Genomic DNA, 17,763 nt, shown 5'->3' with positions numbered 1-17,763 from the left:
GCGGGCCCGGGGGGCGGGGCCGGGGAGGCGGGGGCGGGGCGAGAGGGCCCGGGGGCGGGGGCGGTGCCGGGAGGCGGGGGCGGGGCGAGCGGACCCGGGGGCGGGGCCGGGGAGGCGGGGCCGGGGGCGGGCCCGGAGCGCGGCGCGTGACGCGGGGCGGGGCCCGACAGCCGGCAGCGCAGCGGAGGCCGCAGGCCCCAGGCGGACCCCGAGCTCCGGTCCCGTGGGGCGCGGAGCCCGCGTCCAGGTGGCGGCCCAGCCGGGGGACGGGCGCGGCGCGGCCCCGGGGCGGCGGGGCGGGGCGGGGCCTCCGGGGCGGCGGCGGCGGCCGGGGCGGGGCGGGGCGGGGCCGGGCTCTGGCCCCGACTCGGGGGAGCGCGGCCGGGGAGCGACGCGGGCCGCACCTCGCGGGGGGGCGCCGGCCGGGCGGGTCGGGACCTCCGGGCAGCGACGCCCGCGGGCCCTGGGCGGCACCGCGCTTCCCCGGGCCTCAGCTTCCGCGTTTGAGAAATGGGCGCGCTCAGCCCGGAACTGAGACGTGGGCGCGGGGACGGTGCCCGCGGGGCCTCGGGCCGCACACGGCAGCCCCGCCCGCCTCGCCCCGGCCCCCCGAGCGGCGGAAAGCAGGGGGCGGATGTGGGTGACCAGGTGCGCGCGGGACCGGGCGGGCGGGGCCGGTCCTCCCGGTCGCCTCTGCCCCGCCCAGCGACGGGGCCCCGGGGGTGTCGGGAGGCGCCGCGCCGCACACCCGGCGGCCCGGACCCTGGAGGCGGCTGCGGTTCCTCCTGAGAGCGCGGGGGCCCGGGCCGCTCGGACCCTTCGCATCAGCACTGCCGCCGGGGCCGTGTCGGGGAGGCGCGCCCGGCCCGAGGCCTCCAGAGCCCCGCGAGCCCCGCGAGCCTTGGCCGAGGCTCCGTGCGACACGAGACGTGTCCTGGAGCCGGTGCGGGGCCGACGAGGCCCGTGAGGGACGGGGCTGCCCCCCCACCCCCACCGGGGCCCTCAGTGACCCGGCTAGCGGGGCAGGGCTCCCCGGGGCAGGGCTCCGCCGCTGGCCCTGCGGGAATCTCCAAAACCCGGTGTTCTTGGCGGCGGCGGCCACAGCTGCTGGGAGGGAAGCCCAAGCCCTGGACGCTCCGCAGCACCTCCCCGCCGGCCCCGGGCGGAGAGCTTTACCTGCACCGGCTCGGTCCTCCGGGCCCTGCGGAGGCTGGGAGGCCTGGCCTCTCTCGCCCGCTAGCCACGCAGGCCGGGGGTCCAAGCCCGGGCAGCCTTGCTCAGGGTCCCTCAATCTGTTGTGCGGTGTCTGAGCAGTTGGGAGTGGGTCCTGGCCTGATGCCCGAGCCGGGACGGAGGCGGAGGTGCTCCCCAGGAGGGAGTTTCATCACATCGGGCTTCCAGGCCAAAGTGCGCGACCTGGGAGAGGAATGCGGTCGCCAGCACTAGCCCCACCCCTTAGGGAAGCCGTGACCAACACCCTAAAGCCGTTAGTACATCCCCAGACTAACGCTGAGTTGCCAGCACTAAAAGAACGTCACCACGACCTCCTGCAGGGGCCGCAGACAGGGGCCAGCTCACTGGGCCCAACAACTTAAAATTTAGCAATCATTTTCTTACTGGGAGAGGGCCTCTTTAGATATTAGCTCCTAAAGTCCTTCTTAATGTTTATCACATGTTTTCAAATGCACGTAACGGTGACCACTCCACATTTTTGCAGCCTACTAAGTCCTGGAAAGGTGCTCAAACCCCTCTTGTTTCACAAAGCAAAAGAGGATGAGGAGCCCCTGGGTCCTGTGTCCCAGGTCCCGGGTCGGGGTCATAACCAGTTGCCCCCACAGGCCTGTGTGCGCCCCGCCCGCCCCCGCCATGGCCCTGGTCAGCATCAACGAGCTGCCCGAGAGCATCCTGCTGGAGGTGTTCACGCACATCCCCGCCCGCCAGCTGCTGCTGCGCTGCCGCCCGGTCTGCAGCCTCTGGCGGGACCTCATCGACCTGGTGACCCTCTGGAAGCGCAAGTGCCTGCAGGAGGGCTTCATCACCGAGGACTGGGACCAGCCTGTGGCCGACTGGAAGATCTTCTTCTTTCTGTGCAGTCTCCGCCGGAACCTCCTGCGCAACCCGTGTGCTGAAGGTGGGCTGGGGGCCGCCCAGGGCTGCCTCCCTCCCTTTCCTGAAGCTCAGGGCCTCCGCCCCTGGGGTTCCCACACTATCTGGGGTGTTCTCGCACACCCCTAGCACCTACCGGACGCCCGCCCCAGTCCCCCGCCTCAGCACCATGCGCCCGCACCTCTGTCGCGCCCGCACCTCTGTCCCGTCCGCCCTGCTCAGTACCTCTACGGCACTGTCAGAACCTGCGAGCCTCTGCTCTCGCTCGGGGCGGCAGGGCTGTTTCTTTGCCACAAGCTCCAAGGTCCAGGGGCCTAATGGGTCTTGCTCGCCACTCTGCCCAATGTCCCCAGTGACGCCTTCACATAGCCCGTGCTCGAAAAATGTTTGTGGAATGAACGAACCAACTGCTCGTTCACCTCCCCCCCCTGCTCCAGCATGGTCCAAGCTTCCTGACGTGCATGGAGGGCTTCCCCCGTGCCAGGACCTGGACTTCACTGGCTGCGGGGTTCACAAAGGTCATTCCCTCCCACTGTCCCCGTGACCCAGAGGAAGGAAATGAGGAATTCCAGATGTGACTGCATGCACATCATTTGAAGTCTCTGTTTAGCTTTTAATGTTCTCTTGTACTTGCCAGGGTTTTTTTTTTTTTCTCCTTTCATTGAGCACCTACTATACACCAGGCACCAAACTTCACGTTGGGGCTTCAGCAACAATCAGTGCAAGCACAGTGTGTACACTGAGAATCCCTCTCCTGTCGATTTTCTCTCCTGATCCTCACGAGGACCCCAGGAGTTGGCCAAATAAGTAGGGTTGGCTCCATTTTATAGATGGGGACCCAGGATGAGCGTCCCACCCAAAGATCCAGAACCGGCCAGTTGCCAGGGCCTGGTCCTGATGCAGGCGCTCGGGCCCCTCCGAGGCCCCAGAGATAGTGGCTCACACGCTCCATCTCTCTGCCTGCCCCAGATCCCACTCAGAAGCTGCCCCGCTGGGCTGCCAGCTCAGCTCACAGCTCCCCAGAGCCCACCTGCAGCCCTCATCATGCTGGGCTTGGGCTGGCAGCTGTCTAGCTTAGGTCTCTCCTTCGCCTCTGCTCGGCACAGCCCCACTCCTGGATTTCTGGGTCACTCCTCTCGTTCTCTACTGGCAGCAGGCCGCGGGGCCTGGGGAGTGGGTGCCGGCTCCTAGTAGAGCACAGGACCAATTGGGAAAAGCTCCCTCGGCGATTGTTCTGGAAAGCCGGGGTAGAGAAACACCGCTGGGCTTTTTTAAGGTCCTCCTGTCTCAGCCTGAAGGGGGAGACGGGACCTGCCAGGCCAGCCCAGTGAGAATACAGGGTTACTGTGTGCCGCCAGCCCAGGATGCCCACTGTCGGTTAGCCCTCCCGCCCTGGGCAGAGGGGGTCCCCGTGACCCAGCGGCAAGCCGGTGAATCAGTCTTTGGGGCCCTTCAGATCTCAGCTAGAGTTAGGGTGTCAGGGGAGATGGCAGTCAAGTGAGTGGTTTGCACTGGGACAAACAGACTTGTCATTAAGGACAGAAGCGTCATCACCGGCCCCTCATAACTGCGTTTTGAGAACTGAAACTTCGGTGTTTCCCGGAGCCCCTCAGCAACGTAAAAGGAAGGAAATGCTAGTTTAGCCTTTTGGTAATGCTCCCCCGCCGCCCCCCCCACCAGCCTCATGCTAGGAGTCAGGCCAGTCAGGGACAGGGTGGGAGGGAGGAAGCCCCAGACCACACGTGACGGCGGCACAGGTGGAAACGTGTTGGGAGGAAGGGCACTCTGTCGGGCGCCCCGAGGCCCAGCTGGGGTACACGCCTTGAGATGTGAGCGTGAGCAAGCCCAGCCCAGGCGGGAAGGACCCGGCCGCATCTTTACACGGGGCTCTGACCTCGGCTTCTGCTTCTCCCTAGAGGATATGAAGTCCTGGCAAATTGACTGCAATGGGGGAGACGAATGGAAGGTGGAGAGCCTCCCTGGAGACCACGGGACAGATTTTCCTGACTCCAAAGTCAAGAAGTACTTTGTCACATCTTATGAGTAAGATAAACCACCGGGCTGCAGTGTGGAGGGGAAGAGGGTTGGGACAACTCTTGCCAAATCTCAGGCCAGAGCGAGGGCCTGTCTGTGCAGCTCGAGGAAGGTGGAAGGTGGTTCCCGGACAGGCTCAGAGTCTCTCACTTCTTAGAGCAGGAGAACTCGGTGGCCGAGATTCATAGCAGTGGGGGGTGAAGAATAAGGGCCGAGAGCCCCTGGGTGATTAGGGCAAGTCGGGGGGTCTGCAGGTTCCTCCTCTAGGAACACGAGTTCATGGAACTAGACCACAGGCCGCCACACAAGTGCGTGTTTCCCATAGGCCAGCACCAGCAGGGGCAGCAGTCCTGCAGTCAGGGGACAGTGCTGGGCCAGCCATGCCAAGCACATCTGGGAGCGTAAGCCTTTCCTTTTGCTCCACAGGATGTGCCTCAAGTCCCAGCTGGTGGACCTCAAGGCCGAGGGCTACTGGGAGGAGCTGCTAGACACGGTCCGGCCTGAAATCGTGGTTAAGGACTGGTGAGTGGGGCCGGCCACGCTCTGCATTGTCCCCTCATCTTCCCGGGAGCACCGACAGGCTGCGCCCACTCTGCCCAGCCAAGTCCTAGGGTGGGGCTGCCCCGGCGGCCGGCCCACCTGGCCCCGCACCCACATGCCCCTGCCGCCAGCCAGCCCTCGGCCCGCTCACACCTCCTGGCCTTCCTGCATCAGCATGTGTTAATTCCAGTTTATAGATGGGGAGACTGAGGCCTACAGATAAATTGTCACAAATTGATGCTAGAGCACCAGAGACACCCGGACCCAGCCGCCCTGGACCTTGCTCACAGGCCTTCTGTGCCTGCCTCCCCTGCCCCTTCTCTGTGCAGCCCTCTGCTCCTTCCCAGGCTCCTGCTCTGTGCCAGAGCTGTACAAGGTTCTGGCGTGGCCCACAGCAGAAGCAGGACCCCAATCCCCGTGGGGCCCCAGGGCCACCATTCTAAGGCAGGGGGTGGGGTTTGAGGAGTGCGCAGAGCTACAGGGGTGTGGACAGCAGGGCTGAGCACAAGGTGGGCCCTGTACCAGCCCCATCACACAGGCCACCCCTAGAATCTCCCACGGAATCCCCAGTCTGATCCAGTACAAGGTCCAGGGACACAGCTCCCACTGCCCAGGCCTTTATCTCTGTGGAGAGCCTTTTGCTTTGTTAAGGGGACGTCTTCACTGGACACCCAAAGGAGTTGCCACTCGGCCCCGACGCGGCCCCGCACACTGCTTACCCCAGGGACACAGGAGGGCCCGGAGAGCTGGGAAGTCAGCTGGGCCTCGGGCAGGGCAGGACGGTCCGCCTCAGGGCTCCAGTTTGTGGGTGAGCGGCCTGCCTCCAGGGCCGCCTTCCGTCTGGGGCGCGCAGTCCTGAGCCCCCCCTTCCCTCAGGTTCGCGGCCAGAGCCGACTGTGGCTGTACCTACCACATCCGAGTGCAGCTGGCCTCCGCCGACTACATCGTCCTGGCCTCCTTCGAGCCCCCGCCTGTGACCGTCGATCAGTGGAACAGCGCCAAGTGGACGGAGGTGAGGCCTCACCTGCTTGCCCCTCACCACCCACTTCTCCGGGGCCAGGACGGCAGGAAACCGAGGCCTGGAGCCCCCGCCTCCCGGCCTCCCTGCTCCTCCCCAGTGGAGCTGCCGCCCCACCTGTGCCCTCCCCAGCCCTGACGATCACTTCTTCCCCTGCCCTCCTGCCAGGTCTCGCACACTTTCTCCGATTACCCCCCCGGCGTCCGCCACATCCTCTTCCAGCACGGAGGCCAGGACACGCAGTTCTGGGCGGGCTGGTACGGGCCCCGCGTCACCAACAGCAGCATCGTCATTGGCCCTAAGGTGACCGGGGACCCGGCCCGGTTCCCCGCTCAGCCCGAGCACACACAGGGCCGGGAGAGGGCCGCCCGCTTGCCCTCCTCGCTTCAACTCCACTGACAGTGTCTGCTAGCCACTCCTCCGTCCTGTGTCTGGACCAAACCACCCGCAGCAGTGCCCTCCACTGAGGCTGCGCTGGGCGCAAGGCCCTGCTGGGGAGCTGCTGCCCCACTTCCAGCCTGGAGCAAACCCACCAGTTGGCGGTAACTCCGTCACGTACTCTGACATTTTGTGACAATAAACGTTTTCAGTAAGACCAGCGTGGGGTTGGGTCTGGTGGCGGGAGGCCCTGGCACTGAGGCGGCGAAGCAGCCCCTCCCCCCGGCCAGCGGCTGCTCCTGCGCTCCCCGCTCCGGTTGGGGACAGCCCAGCTCGGCCCTTGGCGCCCTTTATTGAAACCACTCACAGCACAGTATTTGAGACAGACCGTGTTGACCGGCCAGACCGCAGGAGCTAAGATAAGGAATCCAGGTCCGAGCATCGTCCCTGCCCTCCTGGGGCGAATCCGTCCACGAAGGCAGCCAGACCTGAGCCCGCCGCGCTGGAGGGGGGCCGGTCCATACCCCGAGGCAGTAAGAGCACTTGAAACCAGGGTGGCCCCGCAGCACTGCCCTAGGCTGGGGCTCCGGCCGACGTCCAGCCGTTGCAGCATCCCTGCCGGGGCCACTCACACCCTCAGCTGCTTTTATGAGCTCGCTCTTCCACGTAGAGCTGCATCTAGGGGACAGGAGTAAAGAGCCGGGGTCAGGAGGACAGCCAGTGGAGGACGGCACCCCCTGGCCCCTGGCACGCAGCTCCGCCCGCGGCTGGGGCTGTATGGCGCAGCCACCCGGTAAGAGAACGGGGTTTGGGCCTTAGCCCGGGCATTCCCTGGTCATCTCCAAGCCTCGAGCCACAGGCCTCCAGCAAGGCCTCAGCACACCTGCGGTACGGCTCACCTTTAAAATGTCGGACGTCATGGTTTTCAGTGGTATCAGCCGGGGGTCGTGCATGTGGACGTCCTGCTCATCTGCCAGGATCCAGGGAAAGTCCTAGAGAGGGGACAGAGGTCGGGAGGTGGACGGGGCTAGGCCGGGAGCGGCCTGCGCTCACGCTGCTGCCCCCCGCCCAGAGCTGGGGTCCTCAGGCTGCAGGGAGCCGCAGAATCACTGGGGAGGTCCCAGCTCTGCAGACTGCTGGGTCCTCCACCGGCGAGGCCGGGTCTCGGGTCCGAGCTGGGCTGGGAACCCAAGTGGTTTAACAAGCCCCCAGCACCAGCTGCGAAACTGGTGGGCAGAGCCCCCCGCCTCTTGGGAGCTGTGCTGGGCCGGCTGCCGCAGGCACGGCGCCACCCCCTGCTGAGGGCCCAGGCGGGGCACGGCGAGCCTGTGGCCACCCGGTTAACACACAGCTAAACCCGCTGGATGCCAGGCGCAACATCCCCGCCCACTAACGAGCCACTAACTAATGGCCGTTGCCACTAATGTTGCCACTAACGGCGGCAACATCCCCGCCCACTCCGAGCTCGGGCCCCTGGTTTCCAGAGCCCGCCAGCTGTCTCCTGCCCACCTTCCCAGACCTCTCTCATCTCACCTTGATGACCTGAATCTTCTCCATGTTGCGAGTGGCAGCCTCTCTCGTGTGCACTAAGACTGTGAAGGTACAGCCTGAAGAGGCAAGAGTTTGGTCAAGGCTGGGCCACTTCCTGCCTGCTGCCGGTCAGGGCTCCCCCCTCCCGAGCTGGCTTGGCAGTGCCCAGAGGGGAAGACTGTGAGCCGAGGGCCAGGCAGCACAGTCAGCTGGGAGACAACCCAGGGAGGAGTCAGGGTAGCTTCCTGGAGGAGGTGGGCTTCCAGAGGTTCTAAAAGGCAGGAAGGAAGAGAGGCGGCTTGCTGCAGCTGAGCAGGGACCTGAATGCAGACCAAGCCACAGAAGCCATGGAAACGCCCGGGACGAGGGCGGGGGGTGAGCACACCTGGGGGGTTGTGGTCCAGGACCGCATCACAGACGCTGATCTTCAGGATGAAGGCTCGGAGCAGCTGCTCCACGTGAGACAGCAGGGAATCTGAGCTGGAGGGGAAAAGGAGGGTCTCCCATCACAGCGGCACCCCTCACCAGCAGGCAATCGGCCCTGGGGGCAGAGCCTCCTCTGTGTCTGAGTGCGTGCGCTCCTGGGGGCCCGGCTACCTCCCTTGTCTGCAACACGTAAAATCACCTGGAGACCAGGCCACAGGGAGCCCAGCCTGACAACCAGGCCGCAGCCCAAGCCTCCGCACACCCCAGGAAGCCTGGAAAGGGCCAAGGAGAGGAAGGGCTTGCCCGAGGCCACACAGCAAGCAGGCGATTCCGGTGCCCTGACCTCACCCCGGGAAGCCGGCCGCTGACCCGCCGACACAGGGCCCAGGGTCAGCTTCTGGTTGACTGTGGGCTGGATGTGTGACTGGGAAGTCAGGAAACTGGGTCTGTGTCCTGGCTGTGCCACCTGCTGGGGGACCCTGGCCAGAACCAGCCAGTCAGCGATACTACGGATTTCCAGTGTGGACACCTCGGGTTACATGGAGACCCCCTGGCGGCCGGCCGTGGCTCGGCCCTAACAGGCCCTGTGAGGATGGCCTGCCTCGTCACTCTCCTCTTTACCCGCTTCCCGGAGGAGGTGGGCTTTCACAGGGGCCCTAAGAGGCAGGAAGGAAAAGAGGCGTGGGGCAGCCCAGTAGGAACCTGAGGACGCCGCCCTCACGGGGTGAGCGCCCTAACGGGGTGAGCGCCAGGGCTGTTTCAGGGCCTCCCAGCAGCCAGCCAGGACCCCAGGGAGAGGCCGCTTACCTGATGGACAGCAGTGGAGGCTGGGTGATTTCAAAGACGAATTTCTCCACCGGGCGGTGCTCTTTGTCCAAAATTACCACCACCACTTTCTCCACATCATTCTGCAAGGGCAGGAACCCCCTACTCCAGAACGGGGTAGCCCACCCACCGCCACCACCGCCCTGCCCAGGAAGGATGGGAGGGCACACTCACAGCGCCGCTCGGCTTCCAGGCTGAGGGCCCCTGAGAAGTTCAGGTAGGCACCCCTGCTGGGTACAGACCAAGAGGGAAGGGGATGCCTGGGCCCCATGGGGGTACCTCTTAGGGGCAGGACAAAACAAGGAGGAAACCCTGAGGGAACAAGCCTAGCAGAACTGGAGGGCAGGGAGAGAAAGAGATGTGGGAAAAATCCAGAACCCTCCGGGGCAAGTGCCACTTGGCCAACTCCAGGAACCAGGGCCCCCCTGCCCTGGGGTCTGTCCCTGGGCAAGGCTGGTCTCCAGGGTACAGGAAACAGGCTTTTGGGTGCGGAGCATGGGGACCCCGCACGGTCCCAGCATCACCGTGTCCTGCAGTGCAGGAGGAGCAGACTGGGGGCAGGGAGGCTGGGGGACTTGGTGCCCTCACCTTCTCCAGGAGGGGCTTGACACAGTGCAGGGTGTCCTGGATATACTGGTTCAGCTCCGGGTGGCAGGACATCTGCACACAACCCCAAGACGGCTGGTGAGGCCCAAGGCACCAACGGGGAAGCCCCCTGCCACCCCTCCGGGAGCCCAGGGGGAGAGGCCAGCAGCTCCCTGGGGCTCCCTGCCCAAGACCCTGACTTCCCATCATGGAGCTAAGAACTGCAAATGATCCAGGGAGAGGGAGAAGTTAGAAGACGAGGATTTAGTTCAACATTAGCACTTAATATAGTGGTGGGCGTTTCTAATGTGGGCTCCGTGGGCTCCTCCAGGGGCCAAAGTCCCTAAGTTGTGTGTATTTGGGCATGCAGGCGTTTCTCCCAGGGAAGGGATCCAGAAATTAAATCAATTTTTAAAAACTGCGTGCTGAAACTAAGAGCTATGTGTTCTCAGGCAAATCTCTTAACCTCTCTGAGCTTTATTTCATCTGTGGAAGATCTTGTTGAGACAAAGTGAGATAAGGTCCCAGGACACAAGGTGCTTGGTAAATGCTATTCTTTTTTCCTTTTCCCTGAATACCCTTCAAGCTCCCACCACCTCCCAGCATCGGGGCCACTGAATTATTCTAATGTTTACTTAGAGCCTAAAGGGCCTGCACTTCTAGTGAGTGGGCGGGTGCGGGGGGGGGGGGGGGGGGGGGGAGCACATGTTACTGCTTTGTCTGCCTTTTAACCTAAAACCACCCATAGCATCGATGGTAGAGAGAAGGTCCCTGCGGTTTATAGAGGAACCATTCACCAACCTCAGGAGCCCTTTCAAACTTCGACCATGCCCCAGGGGCAAGTCTGACCCCCAGGGCCTGGTCCCTAACTGGGGCAAGGGGAACTCCCAGGTCCGAGGGGATGGAAAGAAAAGTCCAGGCAGGAGGGGCAGGAGGCCGTCGGGTGGGCTGGGGACCGGAAGGCAAGGCCAGGCCGCTGGGGAGTGGGAGGAGGGTTCACCATCCACCCTCTACCCACTTTGGGGTTCGGGGATGACCCGGTGGCCCAGGCCGCGGCGTGGAGACTCACCTGCACCGGCACGTTGTACTTCTTACGCTTCTGGAAGATGCCCACGGGGTACACCTCGCGCACGTAGAGGATGAGGTGCACGGCCACCTCCAGGAACTCGCAGAGCACGTCGGCCACCACTGGGGGGCACAGAAGCGGGAGAGCTCGGGGGCCCCCGGCCCGGCCCGGGCCCTCCCGCAGGCCCCGCCCCCATCGCTGCAGGCCCCGCCCCATCACGGCAGGCCCCGCCCAATCACTGCGGGCCCCGCCCCCAGGCCCCGCCCCCATCGCTGCAGCCCCCGCCCCCGCCCGCAGGCCCCGCCTCCCCACCTTGACCGAAGTTGAGGTCCTGGCGCGTGAGCGTGGTCATCCTGGCCGTCACCTAGGGTGGGCGGGAGCGGGGCTAGTGCCACGGTCCGGGCAGTCGCGGGGCCGCCGCCTCCGCCGGGGCACTCGGGCACTCGGCGTCCCGGTCGAGGCCAGCGGCTGCGCCCCCCGCCGGTGGGCAAGGCCGGAGCTGCGCTCGCGGGAGGGCTCGGCCCCGAGGGCCCGGCGGGCTGCGCAGGCCCACGAGCGCGAGGCGGACCCGCCGACCGGAAGGCCCCGCGCGGCGGCCCGCCCGCCCCCCCGCCCGCGTACCGGCTGCGGCCCCGGGGACGCCTGGCCCGGCCCCCGCGGGGAGCCCCCGGCCGGACACTCGCGCCTCCCGCTCAACCCGCGGCCCGGACGCCGCTCGGTGACGTCCGCGGGGCTCCGGCGGGTCCTAGAGCCCGCCTCGGCCTCGGCCACGCCCACTCCGCCGCCAGCCAACCGCGGGGGCGGCCGGGCGGCGGGGGCGGGGCCCGGGCGGGGCCCGGCGGGGGCGGGGCCTGGGCGGGGGGCGGGGCGCAGGGTCCCCGCGCGGGAGAAGGCCGCGGCCGCCCGCCCAGGCCCCGCCCCGGGCGCGCGAGGCAGGACACCTGCGCGGGCCGCGCTGCGCATGTGCCCCGGGGCGGTCTCCGCGCTGCGAGGGGCGGGCGGGCGGGCGCTGCTGGCGGGGCCCCGGGGCGGGCGCCCCCGGGTGAGCGCAGCGACCTCCACTGGGGTCCCCCTCCCGGCCTCAGCTGCCCAACCGACAGCGAATCCGCCGGCCCCGCCCCGCCCCGCCCCGCCCCCGCCCGGGAACTAGGTGCCGCCGGGGGTTACCGCCCTTCCGAGGGCGCCAGGCGTGCGCCAGGCCGGGGCTGGGTGGCCGGCGGATCCCCAGCACATCCTCAGCACAGTCCCGCGGGGCGACTGCTAGGCTTGTCCCCACTTTACAGGCGAGCGAACGACGTCCCGAAGGGGCAAGCAGGCTGCCCGAGGCGGTGCGCGGGGTCGGCCTCGGCCGCCACTTTCCAGTGCAGCCCCCGGGGACACGGGCTCTGCAAGGGCCGGGAGGCCCCTGGGACTTAATAACCCTATAGCATTAAAATCATCATCACTGGCATAGATCGGACATTTACCCAGCAGTGATTTCTTTAATTCCCTCCTTAACCCATTTTCCACACCCACTTTATAGATGGCAAACAGGCTCGGAGACATCCCGCTCATTCGCCAAAACCACACGGTTGGAATATCAACCCAGTCCTGACTTCTAATCTGACGCCAGGGCTTCAACTCATTTTCAGCCGCCCCCGTTATACTACAGGTGGGAAAACTGAAGTCAGAGAGGTTGCCGTGGAGCTACAGGCAACAAATCACGACCAGAAGCCTGGGGACCTTGACCCTGACCTCCAGGGACATAAGAGCTTGTTAAGGGGCCCCCGGGGTAGCTCTGCGGTTCAGCGCCTGCCTTCGGCTCAGGTCGTGACCCTGGGATCCGGGGTCGAGTCCCGCATCGGGCTCCCAGTAAGGGGCCTGCTTCTCCTTCTGCCTGTGTCTCTGCCTCTCTCTCTCTCTCTCTCTCATAAATAAATAAATCTAAAAAAAAAGAACTTGTTAGGAGTCACGTCCACCTGTGGGCACACAGATCTCATCAGGATGTTGCTTAGTTATAGCTCAGGATTAGAGAACTGTACCCCCTTTACACCGGGACGTCTTCAAACTTGCATTTGCCAACTTCTGATGGGGCAAAGGCAGGGGAGAGGGTAAGTGACTCTGCCCGTTAAGCCAGGAATACCAGCAAACCACTTCTCAAGAGCAGTCCTCAGAAATCTGCATGAGAATCCCCGGGGAACTCATTAAACACCTGGAACCCAGGCCTCTCTGACTTACTGGATCACTCTGGGTGCAAAGTGGGGTGTTGGTCCTCTAACAAGTTCCTGAGGGGCCCCGATGCCCAAAAACATATGGGGACTGCCCCAGCAGTTCGGGCCGTTCCATGCTTACCCCAGAGGGATAGATGATTTATTTCAAGAACTGATGCACCTGGCAACACATTTTGGACACAACAACCCTTCTCAGGACTTGGGGACCCTGCCCATGCCATGCCATGTAGGAGAAGACCATTTCCACACAGAGCCAGTTGAGCAGCTCACTGGCTTGTGAACAGTGCCCCTGGCTCCCTGAGATTTAATCACTGTGGATACTTGGGCACTGGAGAAAGCAAGGGTCCTCTCTGCCCCTCTTCTGGAGGCGGTTCAAGCAACTTTTTTCACTGTCAACAGGAAGTAGCAGTCATGGGGGCAGGGGGGATAATAATTCCTTGTAAAGGGTTTCTTAGGATTGGATCCTGGGGTGGGAAGCTCAGAGTCCGGCTGGTGGCCCCTAGGGTACGGTGTGAGCAACATCGGGACTCATGCCAGGCCCCCAGCCCTAGCCCGCTGCCCCAAGAAGACACAGCGCAAGCCACCTGTAGGTTTCCTGACCCCAGAGCTAAAGCACTTCAAAGAAACCTTGGTGGACACACAACCCAATGCTCAACATTGTTCAGATGCAGAAAGTGGGTCCCAACAACCTTTGTTTGACGCTGGGGCACCTGCCTTGTCAACTAGAAACCCATGGATGAAATGCCTACGTCTGCAGCTTTGGATCCAAAGCCAAGGTGGGCTGGGAGACAGGAGGACAGGTTCAAACCGGTCTGCCCCCGTAGTCCCAGAAAGGCCTCTGTCTCCTCGTTTGTGAATGAACAGGCTGGACAGATGTTCCCTAAACCTCTGACAGCCTTGGGTTCCACGGGGCCAAGAAGCTGGGGGCAGGGGGCCATGAGGGAGCTCTGTGAACACTCATCTGTCATTTCTATGCACCGGGCTCTGCGGCATCTGGGTTTCTAGATCTTAAGCACATCAGCATGACGGATAGTCTTGGGACCCAGATTACATTATGGGGTTAATTTATTACATTTTTGAATACCCATTTGCTGGGAGACTGTTTTTCAAAGTTATTTGCATATTTTTCACCATAATGACAATATGTAGGAGGGCATCTGGGAGGAAAGGATGGATGTTTAGGAGGAGAGAGAGCTTATTTGCCAACTGAAGCAGGTCCCCGAGGGTCTGCAATGAGGACAGAAAGAAAATCACTCCCAAGAGACATTTAAATTGAAACTAAGAGAAGGCAAGATGTAAGAAAGTCTTACAAAGACCAAGGCCTGCATGGACCAAGGGGGATTCCTGGGGTTCACTGAACAAACATGCAGTGAGTGAGCTGGGTAAAACAACACGCTATGGGGGCGCCTGGGTGTTAAGCCTTCAGCGCAGGTCATACACCCGGGGTCCTGGGATGGAGCTCCACATTGGGCTCCCTGCTCGGCGGGAGCCTGCTCCTCCCTCTCCCTCTGCTGGTCCCCCTGCTTGCACGCTCTCTTTCTCTCTCTGTCAAATAAATAAACATTTTTTTTAAAGAAAAAAAAAAAAAACAGGCAATGAAGTATCCAGAGTCCTAAGATACTTCCAAAGTCCTCCTATACCCACCAGGGTGATCACAAGACACAACATTCGTCCCACCCCTGTGTAAAATTCCTAAGACACCACACGCAGGAGGGGGCTGGAGTGGGAGAGCTACAGAGAGCCAGCCACATAGCCTGGTGACAATCCCACTGGTGCCCCGCTGCTCGGGGACCGGCCAGTTAGAATACCCCCTGAGCAGAGACCCAGGGCCTTGTTCATTCTTCTGGTCCAGCCCCTCCCCCAGTGCCTGGCCAGGCCCAGGTTCTCATTCATGCGAATGAGTTAATGAAAGAACAGAGAGAGGAAGTAATGGTGCGCAGTGACACTTTGCCACTCACCCCGTTCGAATCCTAACTTATCCTGCATGAGAACAAAGACCTCGGATCCCAGTGCCTGAGCTACAGGTGGCGATGTGCAGAGAACGGCTTTCAAAAAATGAAGCGGGAGCTGGGGAATGCTCACTACATGCCCCCCACTGCCCGCTCTGCACCCACCGGGCTGCTCCTGTGCCTAACACCCTGCTCCTCTCCCACCACTGCTCCTCGGCCAGCTGTGAGGCCCTTCCCTCTCTAATCTCGGGGTCCTCAGCCGTGAAAAGGGGTAATGGTAGCACTGATGCCACAGGGCTGTGGGGTGAGGGGGGACAAGTGAGATGCTCATAAAAATATAAAATCAGGGCAGCCCGGGTGGCTCAGTGGTTTAGCGCCACCTTCAGCTCAGGGCGTGATCCTGGAGACCCAGGATCCAGTCCCACATCAGGCTCCCTGCATGGAGCCTGCTTCTCCCTCTGCTTCTTTTTTTTTCTCCCTCTGCCTATGTCTCTGCCTCTCTCTCTGTGTGTCTCTCATGAATAAATAAATAAAATCTTTAAAATATATATATAAAATCCACAATGCCTGGCCCTCTGTTGGTGCTGTTATGACAATGACAGCACTTAATGAGATTGAGATCTACACGCACTCTCTAAGCCCCTAGAGCAGACACTATAACCAGCCACCATGCTTTTCAAAACCCCATCTAAGACATCCTGGGCTGCACCCCGTTCCCCATTTCCATTTCCCAAGGCAGCCCCCGCCCGAGGTGCCCTAAGGGAGGACATGCATCCCCATGGCCCAAGTTGCCTAAAGACAAGGGACTGCGGGCCACACTCGTCTCCTCCCCTCCTTCATCTGGGCTCCTGAGATGGGGCCTGACCTACACAGCTCCCCAGATCCTCTGCTGACCTCAGACCCAAGCCAGGGCCCTGACCTTAGGCAGAGCCCACACATCCCATTCCCTCCTCAGTATTTTGCTGACTCCCCAGCATCATCGACCCCTTGTCGGTCAGGAGGACCCTATAAATCCTCTCTTCTTAAACTCAAAGCCTCCACCCAGAGACACGAAAGGTCTTCCCCAATTTCAGGGGTTCCTGGATCCTCCGAAGTCATGCCAGACCACAGGGTAAGAACCCTTGATCCAGCTCGACTGCCACTTTTTTTTTTAAAATAACTGCTTTATTGAGATATATTTCACAAAGCATTAAGTTCACCCTTTAAAGTATGCAATTTGGTGGGTTTTAGTGAGCTGTGCAGCAGTCAGCAGTAATTCCAGAACATTTTCATCAGTTCAAAAAGAAAAACCCCACATGCAGTCGTGGTCACTCCCCCATCTCCCCTTCCCCCAGCCCCAGGCAACCACTGGGCTACTTACTGTCTCTACGGGCTTGTCTATCTTGAACACTTCATATAAATCATACATGTGGCCTTTTATGTCTGGCCTATTTCACTCAGCATAATGTTTTCTATTATTATTATTATTATTAATTATTATTAATTCATGAGAGACACAGAGAGGCAGAGACACAGGCAGAGGGAGAAACAGGGTCCATGCGAGGAGCCTGATGTGGGACTCCATCCCGGGACCCCAAAGGCAGATGCTCAACCACTGACACCCCCAGGTGCCCCCAGTATAGTGTTTTCTAGATTCATCCACACTGTAGCATGTATAGGTACTCCAATCCTCCTTATGGCCAAACACTATTCCACGCTATGAATCCAGCATGTTTTCTTTATCCTCCCATCAGTCGATGGATATTTCAGTGGTTTCCACGTTGGCCATAGAACTCTGGAGAAACTGAGGCCCAAAGTCACCAAAACCAGGGCAGGACAGGCGTCCAGGCCTCTCCTAACATCTGTTCTTTCCCCGCTGCCTCACTCTGGGACAACCCAGAGGTCACAGAGAGGCCAGAGCAGCAGCATTTGAACCTGAGTCTGCAGTGAATCGTGCCCCACACCCCCTGGCATCCAAGCGACCGTCACCTCTTCCCAGCCAGTTTCTGTCTCCCCACTTTTGTCCTTGCCCTGCTACAGCCTATTCCCAACTGTAGGAATTGGAGTGAATTAGAGCCAAAGTCCGGTCATGCCTCTGCTCTGCTTGGAACCCAGGCCGGCCCGGTGCCCACCAGGCTAACAGCACGATAACAATAGCACTTCGTTTCTCTAGAGCATTTCCCATGAGGCCAGGATCTTGGGAACATCATCTCCTCACAAAGGCCGGGCGCTAATGCTGAGCCCTGGCGAGCTCGGGGCGGTGGTGAGCGCAGCCCTGAGCTGAGGGCCAGGTCAGGCGCCCTGCCCAAGGAGCCCTGGGCGCTGGAGGAAGCTCCTAAACCCGGGCCACACTCTGGAGGAAGACTCGGAAGGTGCTGGGGGGCTCCGGGCGAGGCCGCGGCTCCTTTGGGGTCGGCCGCTGACCCCGCCGTGAGTTACGGGGGCCGCGGGGCTCAGCACAGCGCATCCCCGGGCTCCCGGGGTCGTCGGGACGCGCGCCCCGCGCGGTGATGGATGAGCCGCCCCGGGGCCGCGCTGGGGAGCCTCGGGCGCACCGTGGCGGGGCGGGGCGGGGCGGGGGGCGCCTGCCTGTGCGCGCGGGCGGGGGCCGGCAGCGCTGCCTCCCTCGGGGGCCCGGGACCCGCACCCGGTAACGGTCTGAAGGCCCCGTGTCCCCCCCGCAGGGCGACCCCCGCGGGAGCCGCCCCGCCCGCGCACTGCTGGAGCCCGCAGAGGCCCGGGCGCCCCTCGCCCCTCGCCCCTCGCCCCGGGCCCGGGCCCGCGCCTTCCTTCCGTCCGTCTGCACAGGCGCCCCGGCCCCCGCCCCCGCGCTCGGGGCAGCTCCGGGCCGGCCCGTACGCACCGGGAGGAGCGGGCCGCCCGGCTGCGCCCGCCTTTGTCTGGCTCCTTTGTCTGCCCCGCGCCCTCGCCGCGCCGGCGCCCGGGCCTCTGGGGAGCGGCCCCCACCGCGGGGCGCAGCTGCGGGGGCGCGCAGGCCGGGAGCGCGCGGGGTCCTCCTGGCCCGGGGCTGCCCCTCGCCGGTCCGCCGCGCCCCGCCCGCCCGCGCGCCCCTCCCCTCCCCTCCCCTCCCCTCCCCGCCCGCCCGCCCGCCCCGCC

At 62.9% G+C, this 17,763-nt stretch overlaps 2 protein-coding genes across 2 annotated transcripts; one reads left to right on the top strand and one right to left on the bottom strand.

Annotated features, from left to right (window-relative positions):
- Positions 1–119: 119 nt before the first annotated feature.
- Positions 120–6,296, top strand: FBXO6 (F-box protein 6). Its single transcript, XM_072828392.1, has 6 exons — positions 120–247; positions 1,839–2,131; positions 4,023–4,149; positions 4,567–4,662; positions 5,557–5,692; positions 5,867–6,296. The coding sequence occupies exons 2-6, from the start codon at positions 1,867–1,869 to the stop codon at positions 6,095–6,097; spliced, it is 855 nt and encodes a 284-aa protein (XP_072684493.1). The 5' UTR covers positions 120–247; positions 1,839–1,866; the 3' UTR covers positions 6,098–6,296.
- A 156-nt stretch (positions 6,297–6,452) lies between these two features.
- MAD2L2 (mitotic arrest deficient 2 like 2) lies at positions 6,453–11,250 on the bottom strand. Its single transcript, XM_072828393.1, has 9 exons — positions 11,130–11,250; positions 10,821–10,872; positions 10,512–10,630; positions 9,446–9,517; positions 8,840–8,940; positions 7,992–8,086; positions 7,610–7,683; positions 6,976–7,068; positions 6,453–6,754 (listed from the first exon to the last, which is right to left on the bottom strand). The coding sequence occupies exons 2-9, from the start codon at positions 10,858–10,860 to the stop codon at positions 6,713–6,715; spliced, it is 636 nt and encodes a 211-aa protein (XP_072684494.1). The 5' UTR covers positions 10,861–10,872; positions 11,130–11,250; the 3' UTR covers positions 6,453–6,712.
- Between the last annotated feature and the right edge of the window lie 6,513 nt (positions 11,251–17,763).

The sequence above is a fragment of the Canis lupus genome, chromosome 5 (assembly GCF_048164855.1).
Source record: "Canis lupus baileyi chromosome 5, mCanLup2.hap1, whole genome shotgun sequence".
NCBI classification, from domain to species: Eukaryota; Metazoa; Chordata; class Mammalia; order Carnivora; family Canidae; genus Canis; species Canis lupus.
The sequence above is the reverse complement of the archived record's forward strand: the minus strand, read 5'-3'. Positions and strand labels throughout refer to the sequence as shown.

Coding starts and splice junctions, on each gene's coding strand:
- FBXO6 (XM_072828392.1), top strand. CDS start 1,867: ATGGCCCTGGTCAGCATCAACGAGCTGCCCGAGAGCATCCTGCTGGAG. Junction 4,663..5,556: donor GAAATCGTGGTTAAGGACTG/GTGAGTGGGGCC, acceptor CCCTTCCCTCAG/GTTCGCGGCCAGAGCCGACT. Junction 5,693..5,866: donor ACAGCGCCAAGTGGACGGAG/GTGAGGCCTCAC, acceptor CCCTCCTGCCAG/GTCTCGCACACTTTCTCCGA.
- MAD2L2 (XM_072828393.1), bottom strand. CDS start 10,860: ATGACCACGCTCACGCGCCAGGACCTCAACTTCGGTCAAG. Junction 7,069..7,609: donor AGAAGATTCAGGTCATCAAG/GTGAGATGAGAG, acceptor TCCCCTCTCTAG/GACTTTCCCTGGATCCTGGC. Junction 6,755..6,975: donor TGACGTCCGACATTTTAAAG/GTGAGCCGTACC, acceptor CCTGTCCCCTAG/ATGCAGCTCTACGTGGAAGA.